Source organism: Mytilus trossulus, chromosome 2 (assembly GCF_036588685.1).
Source record: "Mytilus trossulus isolate FHL-02 chromosome 2, PNRI_Mtr1.1.1.hap1, whole genome shotgun sequence".
NCBI lineage: Eukaryota > Metazoa > Mollusca > Bivalvia > Mytilida > Mytilidae > Mytilus > Mytilus trossulus.
In genome coordinates, this window is record NC_086374.1 from 40,725,545 (window position 1) to 40,737,798 (window position 12,254).

The window sequence follows — 12,254 nt, forward strand, 5'->3', positions numbered from 1 at the left end:
ATTCATCTGAAAATTTCAGGGCTGATAGATCTTGATCTAATGAACATATTTACTCCTTGTCAGATTTGCTCTAAATGCTTTCGTTTTTGAGATATAAGCCAAAAACTGCATTTGACCCCTATGTTCTATTTTAAGTAACGGCGGCCATGTTTTTTGACGGATCAAAAATCGAAGCGCAAACTTTGTGCAGGATATACTAAGGAACAATCATGCTAAGTTTCATTCAAATCCATTCAGTAGTTTCAGAGGAGAAGATGTTTGAAAAATTGTTAACGACGACAGACGACGACAAAGACATCGACGACGACGGACGCCAAGTGATGAGAAAAGCTCACATGGCCTTTTAGGCCAGGTGAGCTAATAATTACTCATCATCTAAATAATGCTTTACCATTGACAAATAACAGACATTTGAACTTTTTACTGCAGTGACAAACAGCTATAGCAAGTATTTCAAGTACATTTAAATAACATGCCAAAAAAACACAATCATTTAGGATAATTTATTTTTAAATTCTTTATAATTAATTGAAAAAAAAATGATACCATAAGTCTAATAACTTTTTTGTTACATATCCTCAATTTGCTTTATCCTACTCAGAATTGTTTTTATCTGTTGTTGTAGTTCCTCTGTCTGAAATAAACAAATTAATATTATCAGTAAAATTCAGACTGTAAATTAAATCAAACTAATGCCCTATAATACTATTACCTTATTGATTTATTAATATGATTATAACAAGATATAATAAATTTCTACTTATAAGATTTATATACTCAGTACATCAAGGACATTTTTTAAATGTACAATTGCACAATATTGAAAATGACCTTAGTGCTCACAAATATGTCACATTGTAAATCTTTGAAGTCATATAAATCAAAAGTACCTTTTGATAGAGCACAGTATTAACTTGATGTGGACACTAGTATAAAAAAGAGGTGAAATAAAGGGACATTCAAACTCATAATTAGAAAATAAACTGACAACATCATGGCTTGAAATCAAAAACACCAACAAACAAACAATAGTACACCAAACACATCTTAGTAAAAAATAAAAACTGAGCTACAAGAACCCAAACAAAACTAAGGGTTATCTCAGGTACTCAGGAAGGGTAAGAAGATCCTTCCCACATGAGGTCCAGTGTGTTACTCATATAAGTGAAAACAATTATTAATTAAACTAATTGGGTAGGATACCTTAAGGACAAAACGGTGAAATTGTAGTTATTAAATAAGGAACATATCAGCTATCATGGGTGAAACAGATATTTTATAATGGTAAGCCAACTAGTGATGGCATCTGTAAAACTTACTAAGGGATCACTGATGGCCATAAAGATGTCCTTATAAAGAAAATGTAAGCTCTTTACTGCATGGCATAGAGAGATTCCTTGAAATCATATGTAAACTCTTTACTGAAGGCCATAGAGAGATCCCTTATAATTACCTGTAATTTCATTACTGAAGGCCATAGAGATCCCTAAAAATCAAATGTAATCTTATTACTGAAGGCCATAGAGATCCCTAGAAATCAAATGTAATCTCATTACTGAAGGCCATAGAGATCCCTAGAAATCAAATGTAATCTCATTACTGAAGGCCATAGAGATCCCTAGAAATCAAATGTAATCTCATTACTGAAGGCCATAGAGATCCCTAGAAATCAAATGTAATCTCATTACTGAAGGCCATAGAGATCCCTAAAAATCAAATGTAATCTCATTACTGAAGGCCATAGAGATCCCTAGAAATCAAATGTAATCTCATTACTGAAGGCCATAGAGATCCCTTATAATCGCCTGTAATCTCATTACTGAAGGCCATAGAGATCCCTAGAAATCAAATGTAATCTTATTATTTAAGGCCATAGAGATCCCTAGAAATCAAATGTAATTTCATTACTGAACGCCATAGAGATCCCTAGAAATCAAATGTAATCTCATTACTGAAGGTCATAGAGATCCCTAGAAATCAAATGTAATCTCATTACTGAAGGCCATAGAGATCCCTAGAAATGAAATGTAATCTCATTACTGAAGGCCATAGAGATCCCTAGAAATCAAATGTAATCTCATTACTGAAGGCCATAGAGATCCCTAGAAATCAAATGTAATCTCATTACTGAAGGCCATAGAGATCCCTAGAAATCAAATGTAATCTCATTACTGAAGGCCATAGAGATCCCTAAAAATCAAATGTAATCTCATTACTGAAGGCCATAGAGATCCCTTATAATCGCCTGTAATCTCATTACTGAAGGCCATAGAGATCCCTAGAAATCAAATGTATTCTTATTATTTAAGGCCATAGAGATCCCTAGAAATCAAATGTAATTTCATTACTAAACGCCATAGAGATCCCTAGAAATCAAATGTAATCTCATTACTGAAGGTCATAGAGATCCCTAGAAATCAAATGTAATCTCATTACTGAAGGCCATAGAGATCCCTAGAAATGAAATGTAATCTCATTACTGAAGGCAGTAGAGATCCCTAGAAATCAAATGTAATCTCATTACTGAAGGCCATAGAGATCCCTAGAAATCAAATGTAATCTCATTACTGAAGGCCATAGAGATCCCTAGAAATCAAATGTAATCTCATTACTGAAGGTCATATAGATCCCTAGAAATCAAATGTAATCTCATTACTGAACGCCATAGAGATCCCTAGAAATCAAATGTAATCTCATTACTGAAGGTCATAGAGATCCCTAGAAAGCAAATGTAATCTCATTACTGAAGGCCATAGAGATCCCTAGAAATCAAATGTATTCTCATTACTGAAGGCCATAGAGATCCCTAGAAATCAAATGTAATCTCATTACTGAAGGTCATAGAGATCCCTAGAAATCAAATGTAATCTCATTACTGAACGCCATAGAGATCCCTAGAAATCAAATGTAATCTCATTACTGAAGGCCATAGAAATCCCTAGAAATCAAATGTAATCTCATTACTGAAGGCCATAGAGATCCCTAAAAATCAAATGTAATCTTATTATTTAAGGTCATAGAGATCCCTAGAAATCAAATGTAATCTTATTATTGAAGGTCATAGAGATCCCTAGAAATCAAATGTAATCTTATTACTGAAGGCCATAGAGATCCCTAGAAATCAAATGTAATCTCATTACTGAAGGCCATAGAGATCCCTAGAAATCAAATGTAATCTCATTACTGAAGGTCATAGAGATCCCTAGAAATCAAATGTAATCTCATTACTGAAGGCCATAGAGATCCCTAGAAATCAAATGTAATCTCATTACTGAAGGCCATAGAGATCCCTAGAAATCAAATGTAATCTCATTACTGAAGGCCATAGAGATCCCTAGAAATCAAATGTAATCTCATTACTGAAGGCCATAGAGATCCCTAGAAATCAAATGTAATCTCATTACTGAAGGTCATAGAGATCCCTAGAAATCAAATGTAATCTCATTACTGAAGGTCATAGAGATCCCTAGAAATCAAATGTAATCTCATTATTGAAGGTCATAGAGATCCCTAGAAATCAAATGTAATCTCATTACTGAACGCCATAGAGATCTCTAGAAATCAAATGCAATCTCATTACTGAAGGCCATAGAGAGATCCCTTATAATCACCTGTAATCTCATTACTGAAGGTCATAGAGATCCCTAGAAATCAAATGCAAGCTCATTACTGAAGGCCATAGAGATCCCTAGAAATCTAAATCCCTGGAGTGAAAATACATATAAACCAAAAGTCTATTTACCTTTTGATCCCTAACTTTGACAGAAGTTTCATGTTTTCTATTGCTTTTGCTCTTTGCTAACTTTTCTATTTTCATTTCAACTTTCTTTATTTTTTCCTTTAGTTTTGAAACCTCTACAGCTGGGTCTATTATGTCCTGTAACATAAAGAATAATTAAAACAAATTGTTAAATGAAAAAATAAAGATATGATAGGTAGGGTCACTACATCCTGTTACATGTAGTACACATAAAAAACAAATTGTAAAAAATCCATATGATCTGAAATAACTCAGAGTTTCTATATAAAGGCAATTCAACATTGTTTGTACTATTTTTTCTGGAATCATGCATAGATTTTTAGATTAAATTGAACTTTTAGGAGTGGTGAATCATTAATTTTAAAACCTGAGAGAAATGCACTTTTAATTATTTATACCATGATGGTGTTTTATTAAATTTTCTGATTAAAATAGATAGATAAATATGACATTAAAAAACATAACATCTAAAATATTGATATAGTACTAAAACTCTGCTTATCTGTCTGTCCCTATTGACTTATACTGAAGTTATAAAATTATTAAAAAACTTGTCAGGACAATAATACATGTCTTTTACTATCAAAATTGATAAAAGTTACAAAGTGACAGGTTAATTTCTTTACACATTTTCCGCTATAAAAGATTATGATTTGGGTAAGAATAATGACAATTATGTCCCACCCATAATTCCAAAAACAAGTATGAAAACCGGGGACAAAATCCTTTCACTTTGTCAGTACAATAATCAATTTGATCAAACAGAAATCCCTTGCTGTTTAGTGTTTACTCCTAATATTTGTATTCTTTATGCCCATCGACCTCTTCTATACACATGTCACACCAATGCCATTACCAAATTGACATCTTTGGGATGTAAATTACAGAAGAATTACTATCATAATTTGGCAACTGTGGTATGATCAATTAACAACATGACTTGAAGGTTTTAAAAAAGTGCAAATTCATGCTTTCATCATAAATGTTGGTATGATTATGAAAGTGTTTATCCCATTTCAATTTTATTTCATATCAGTTATCCCATGTTCTATTTCTATCCAAATTTTGCACAACTAACTTATGTAAAGGAATAGATTCAATTACACCCTAAAACAGACCCCATTTCTAACTACAATTTCAAATTAGGACTTATGACCCAATGAATCAAAGCTAATACAATGACTAAATAGAAAATATGTCTATTTGTTAAAAATATATGTATTTATGTTCAATTTATGACGTCACAAATTGCATCTCTTTTTATTTTCCACAAAAAATTCTATCTAACTTTCTCATGTGTCTTTTCATTAACTAAAAACATTTTTTTATCTTGAAACTGTGAACTTAATTATTGAGGACAAAACAGGATATAGTTTTATGTTCTATGAAACTTATTTCAATCATCTTTAAAAATATTTATGTCCTCAATTAGGCAATTTAAAAATCTAACTAGGCTTAAAAAATGCTTCCTTGCAACATCATTAAACAAAATCTTTAGTTTCTTATTTCTTCAACATATGATATCACTCACCTATAACTCTACATACTCACAACATAAGTCTTTTTATAACTGACAAAGACTATTGTTGTCAAAGTAAACGAGAAAGGAGAGAGAACATGTAACCTTTGACAATAACTGACAGACTCAGTGTTATTCTTCGTTCTTTATGTCAAGTAGACATTATCTTACTGCCTAGGATAGTCAGTAACCTAGGTTTATCTAATCAAAAATAAGAATGCCACCAATGATTGTTTGTTACTTCATGATATAGAAATAGTTGTGTGTTTATATATAAAAAAAACCAACACTTTTGACTTTTTGTCTTTAAAAATACAAACACATCTAATTCATTTATTTTATATATGAAGGTTTTTTACAGGATATTTTCTATAAGAATAAAATCTATTGATGTTTCAAGTTATTCAAATAACATACAGAATAATCAATAGCATACTAAATCAGAACAAACTGAATCACTTTTCCTTAATTGTCAAATTCCAATGTCACCATAACCAGAAGTCAACAAATAAGAGTAAAACATTAGCCAATTATCTCCCCTTAAAAGGCCTGTACAAACATCCTAATCCTGTCAATGTTTGTACTGAGATAAACTTTATCCAATCTATTGCTTACAAAGAGGTAATACACATACAGGTAAGATGAGGGGCTTTTATGAGGGTCTATATGGAGTACAAATGTACTAGTACTTTAATATACATGACGTTTTTAATTAATAGGATTTAGGGCTCTGTATTTGGTATTAGAGCAAACCATACAGTGACCTGCATATTATGTTTGGGTTGCTATAACTAATTAAAGGATGCGTGCACATATATCTCATTGATAAAATTTTCAATGTTTTTTAAGAAATGACTGAACCCAAAAGCAGCTTAGATATTCTCATGATAACATACATCATTATTATCAACTAATGTACTCCTAATTTCAATAGATTTTTAAAAGCGACCTTCTGAATAATAATCCAAATTTTGTATGAAAGATTGTGTACATATGTTTTGCAAAGAATTGAAGGTAATAGCCAGTGGGCATGACTGATAGCCTGAAGGAGTAATGGGCAAAAATTTAAAAATTTCTTTTCCTTCAATGTCATTAAATTTCAAAGATAAGAAAAAAGATCTATGTCTACAAAAACTATGCCACTTTTAAAGGTTTGGAAGGTTAGTATTAGTGATAATGTAATACATTTAAAGAGAAATACTGCAATCTCCAATATGACTTTAGACCCTCAATGGACAGTTTGTCTAGAGAAAATATTCAATAGACCTAAGAAACATCAAAACACTTTCAACAGCAATAACTTCCACAAGTACTTGTTTTCAATAAAAGTTGAAATCTATAAGTATGTTGATAAACTATAAATCTATATGAAATTTGAATTTGATATAATATTATGATATAAAAGGAGTAAGTTTGATAAGGGCCATATTTGGCCCCAATTATAAAGTTCAAAGTTACAAGGTAATAACTGTTTAAAGTTGACTTATAGACATGTTAGAAAGTTAAACAGAACTGTTTTTGTCAAAGTTTAATTCTAACACGTTGATTTTTACATCCAAAAAAGGTCAAGATAAGGGATTTTGGTGAAATGTGACAAAATCAGCAAGATTTCAACCAAATAAAGGACCAGGAAACATAGAGCGCAGGCGTTGACAAGCTTAAGATTCAAATGAGACATATGAAATGTCTTCACAAACATTACTTTAAAAGATCTTTGTTGTCGACGTATGCGCTCTATGTTTCCTGTCCAATAATCTATGGAAATTCGACCATTTTCGTTGATTTTTTCGTCAAAATCAATATGAGTACAACTTGTGACGTCATAATGAAACACAGAAACGTAAAATTTTCAACAAAATGGGTTGTATCCTAGCTAGTCAATGTAGTAGCTATAATTTATCGTGATATTGGTCGATAAATACGAATTTTAAATTTACGCTAAAAAGGGGGGCCATTTTGGGATCTTATCGAACATACTCCTTTGGAAAAGTTTTGATTTTCTAATGAGAAATTTATTAATAGATAAGTTTTCAGTGAGAAATTTGAAAATAATGGGTAATGCTTTGATGTACAAAATTTGGTCTCTCAGAAAATAAAATTCATAAAAGTCCACCAACATGTACTACGTAACTTTGACGAATTTGTTAGATACAAGCTTTACAAGAGAATGTTTCAAAAATTCCTAAACTGTAAACATGAACCAACAGTTTAGTTAATACACTACAAATGCATTATTAATCCTGCATGCTTGTAATTATTGTTGCTTACACTGAACTTAGAAATCATTTATTCAAATAAAATAAGGTTGTTGTCTCTCTTCTGTTTTTACATTTATTTGGTAACAGTATTAATTTTACTGAAACTACAACTAATGTTTAACACAGATAACCCTTTCCAGTTTTAACTGTTTGATTCAAACTCATTTACAGTCTCATTCAAACCAAATCTATCATTTTATCTTCAATTCTACTATGATATGACTTTTACATATCCTACTATTTGTTCACAGGTGTCCAATGATGTCATAGTACTACAGTACCTAGTTCTGTGGGCTACAATCTACACATACCCATTCAATACAATGTTATTTTAAATAAACACCATTATGATAATGTCATATTTAATGTAGAGGTATACTCAGGTTAAGTAACTAGCTGACTGAAATAATGTAAACTTTGGAATTAGATATTATTCTGGTTCTTCAAAAGTTTCTTTCTATGTTTTGTTTTGAAAATTAATGATCAATACGTATACGTACATGATAACAATATTAAATTATCCAAGAAATTTGTTATTTTTTTCTTAAATTTATATAAGACTATATACAGCAAAAAAAAACAACATTTTGTTATTTCAAATCATAAATCTCATGACAAATTCTTAACAAAATATTACAAATGCATAACAAAAATAAATAACTTGAGTTTCAAACTTTTATGCATTGTACTTTCAGAGGAGTAGATTTTAAAACCGGCCAGTATGAACCAATGATGCCATCAAAAACACTTTGCAGAGGTCCTTATATAAATCACTCCTTCCTTTAAAGACTGACAAAGTAGATCTAGAAATGAAGGTTTAAATATTTAATTCCTAAATGATTTCAATGGGTACTATGTGTCCCCAGTGTTGCCATATAGGAACATATGAGGCGATTACCAGATGACTCTTTGCTTTCTTAATCATTTAAGTTTGATTGATATATGAAAATAAATTGTTTCCCTGAGCAAAGATGGATACAACCACATCAACGGGGTAATTCAATCCATGTCTCAGTCATTACAGCTGAACGGACGTGCTGGGCCAGCTCTCCTTTACCCACTATCTTCGATGAGGGTTTACAGTTAGATATCAACGACTTACTACTTAAGATGACAGAAACCAATCCATGCCGTACAGATAGATGTAGTAGTTGGTGTACCCGCGTTAACATGCACTCCAAAACCATTGTATCATGGGGAGTGTTATGCCGATTAACGTCCGAGGGCTGTATCCTAGGCTGTTGGGTGATACGACCTACATTTCACTGCCTCACGGCTTTGGTCCTGATAATGCTTCCTGTCATCTTTTGAACTACATCCGAGATCATCTACCAGTACTCCATCATCAAGGTTAGCGGGCTGCCAAGCTGACCAAACTGGCCCTGAAAGCAGCCGTTGTGAAGAAGCAAAATCTAAAATAGTCAACAAACCAAAAACAACTCACCAAAACCAAGATGGCGGCCTCCATATTGCGACCTCCACTACTTGTTCCTGACCCACGGCAACAAAATATGATAAAGCTCACCAAACGTCTTCCGGTACCGAGCCGACCGTGCGAGGGCTGAAAAGCCAGTCAAGGTCGTTAAACACTTCCATATATATACAACCACATAAGTCAAGCCCTTAACAGATGGGGAAAAAATAGAGACAATACTCGCCCTTGATACAGGTCTGAATTTGGATTGTAATTAAATATTGACACACAATAGGTTTCTGACACAAAAAAAATCATTTACCCCCCCCCCCCTCTTTTTTTTTGCAAAAGGTCCATTGCAAAACCTGATATTTCTTTTTACATATTTTACAAGTAGTGTAAGGGAGGTAAATCAAAATATATGCAACATTGTATTTTTAAAAATATAATTGGATTACCTTCCTTACACTACTTTTAAACCTAGTTTTCCCCTATTTGTGTCCCTAATTTCTAATTTGTTTGAGCCATATCCCCCATTACCAAAGTCAATCATAACCATCCCTTTGTGGTATAATTTCAGAGAGATTCATACACTTAAACACAAGTTATTGTCTGGAAAATACAAAAATGCTTATTTGGACCCCTTTTTTGGCCCCTAATTCCTAAACTGTTAGGACCATAAGCCCAAAATTAATCACATCCTTCCTTTAGTGGTATTGAACTTCTGGTAAAAATTTATAGAGATCCATTTACTTAAACTAAAGTTATTGTCTGTAAACTAAATGAAATTTCAGACGGCTGACAACACAGACAACATGATAGCAGAGTACTTAAATGCATTCATAACTTCTTCATAATTTAAATATAGCCCATTAACATGTACTGAGCGTTTACTATACAATTTTAATCCCAAACTAGTTTTTTGACAAATATTTCTCTCTATTTTGTATCTAATCATTTGTTATAAAAAATATAAATTCTTGTGAGATAAATAGGGTAAAAATTTAAGAATGTATCAACTTAAAAAATTTCATCTTTTTTTAGTTTTGTTTTTTTACATTTTCAACCTTTTGTGGAAATACTAAACTTGTTTCTTCCAAAAGGTAAACATAATGCATAAGCTCTCTTTGAACAAATCATTTGAATTATCTTCTTACCATAAGTATACTCTTAATTTGAGAAACAATCATTTGGAAATAATTCATACTTTATTTTCATGATCAGAGAAAACACAATTTCTTTTGTTGATTGTGTATTTATCCCTCAATAATTGGTACAATTAATCTTCCTACACAATAAGCCAATGTAATTTTTAGCTCACCTGGCCCGAAGGGCCAAGTGAGCTTTTCCCATCACTTGGTGTCCAGCATCGTCCTGCGTCCGTCTTCGTTAACTTTTACATTTTACATTTAGAGCAAATCTGACATGAAGTCATGATTATTAGGTCAAGATCTATCTACCCTTAAATTTTCAGATGAATCGGACAACCCGATGTTTGGTTGCTGCCCCTAAATTGGTAATTTTACGGAAATTTTGCTGTTTTGGTTATTATCTTGAATATTATTATAGATAGAGATAACCTGTAAACAGCAATAATGTTCAGCAAAGTAAGATTTACAAATAAGTTAACATGACTGAAATGGTTGATTGACCCCCTAAGGAGTAATTGTCCTTGATAGTCAATTTTTAACAATTTGTAATTTTTTTTTAACATTTTCCACTGAAACTACTGGGCCAAGTTCATTATAGAAAGAGATAATTGTAAGAAGCAAGAATGAACAGTAAAGTAAGATGTACAAACACATCACCATCACCAAAACACAATTTTGTCATAAATCCATTTGCTTCCTTTTTTTAATATTCACATATACCAAGGTGAGCAACACAGGCTCTTTAGAGCCTCTAGTTAGGACTAGAGGATCATGTTTTCAACCTTTTTATAACTCAGTTGAAAAATAAATCTATTTCCTTTATGTTGGATATCAGTGTTGCAAAAAATTACATTTAATGTTAAAGAGAGATTATTACCTCCCTTGTGACCTTAGACCAAACAAAAAGTGTGCGCATTATTGCAAGGTAAATACTGAACACATTTTATACTGGTAACAACTATGCCATTTTATTTTCAAGGAAATGAATAAATGTTTATTTTATCACAGCTGTCATAATGTGTGCAATTTTTATAGAAATTTACCATATTTCAAACTTATAAATGCAACACTCAGGTGTTGCTGCAATGTAGCATTGTAGTACGTACCAATTATCAGGTTGTCTGCATGTTAATATCCTAAAATGACAGCTGCAAGACATAATATGAAGCTATTGTCAAGTGAGTGCAGCAAACAAGATCCAAAAGCCCTATATTGTGTCAAGAAGCTGATATTTTACAATGTCAACATGCAGATAACCTGATAATAGATTTATCAGCTGTATTTGTGTCTTTTGGAAGTGATTACTTTGTTTCACCAGTAACCAGAAGATGACTTGATAAGTTCTGGTCAAACTTAATAATGTCAGGTCAAACATTATATGTTGCTGGTATGTCTGGGTCAAAGTTTTAAAAGCCAGATCAACATATTTGAAGTAAAAAAATCATGATATGCAATTTTATTAAGAGCTGAGCAGAGTGATATAGACTGTGGAACAACCGAAAAGTGTTTTTATCGCTATTTTACAAAATTTTCCTTTGATCTTGCTGACTGCTAATTTTCTTCCTAAAACGAAGCCTAATGCGGCGTAAAGCAACCAACAATCAATCAATCAATCTAAAGCGAAGTTGATTGATTTGAAAATTATCCCTAGAAACTTATGACCCACGTGCCTGTGTCATGAAATTAACAATATCATCATAGATAAACTAGCAATTAAAAGATTATCATTGGTCATCTAAACTTGATTGTTTTTCCTGTTTTTGCGAGAAAATCAATCACATTGAGATGATCAATGATAATGGTACACTGCAGCTACACCACCGAAACTGGAACTTGACAATTAATTTGGCAATGAAAAACAAAACAGGTATTCTGTGACTATTGCCTGTTAATACATAATTCCCTACCAGTTAATAATTCATTATATTGGAACAAAATAATATTAACTTGATTTTTAACTTGTCATGGTGTAAACAATATAACAAATATCAAGACAGTATCTTCAAGCATGACAAAAAAAATATGAATTTGCTAAGTCCAAGGTACATAACTCTGTACAAAATCATTAGCCCAAAGCAAAATTCAAACTTGATCTGTTATTTGTCATGATAAAACAACATATCATCGAATCAATATCTTCAAGTATGACAAA

General features: G+C 31.9%; 1 protein-coding gene across 1 annotated transcript in view; it reads right to left on the reverse strand.

The window, feature by feature from the left end:
* Positions 1–527: 527 nt before the first annotated feature.
* Positions 528–12,254, reverse strand: part of LOC134707235 (valine--tRNA ligase-like) — a 35,283-nt gene continuing 23,556 nt past the window's right edge. The window contains exons 23-24 of the mRNA XM_063566833.1: positions 3,743–3,877; positions 528–634 (exon numbers count right to left, since the gene is read on the reverse strand). Coding sequence (XP_063422903.1) covers positions 569–634; positions 3,743–3,877 — 201 coding nt within the window. The 3' untranslated portion in view covers positions 528–568. The remainder of the gene's footprint in view (positions 635–3,742; positions 3,878–12,254) is intronic.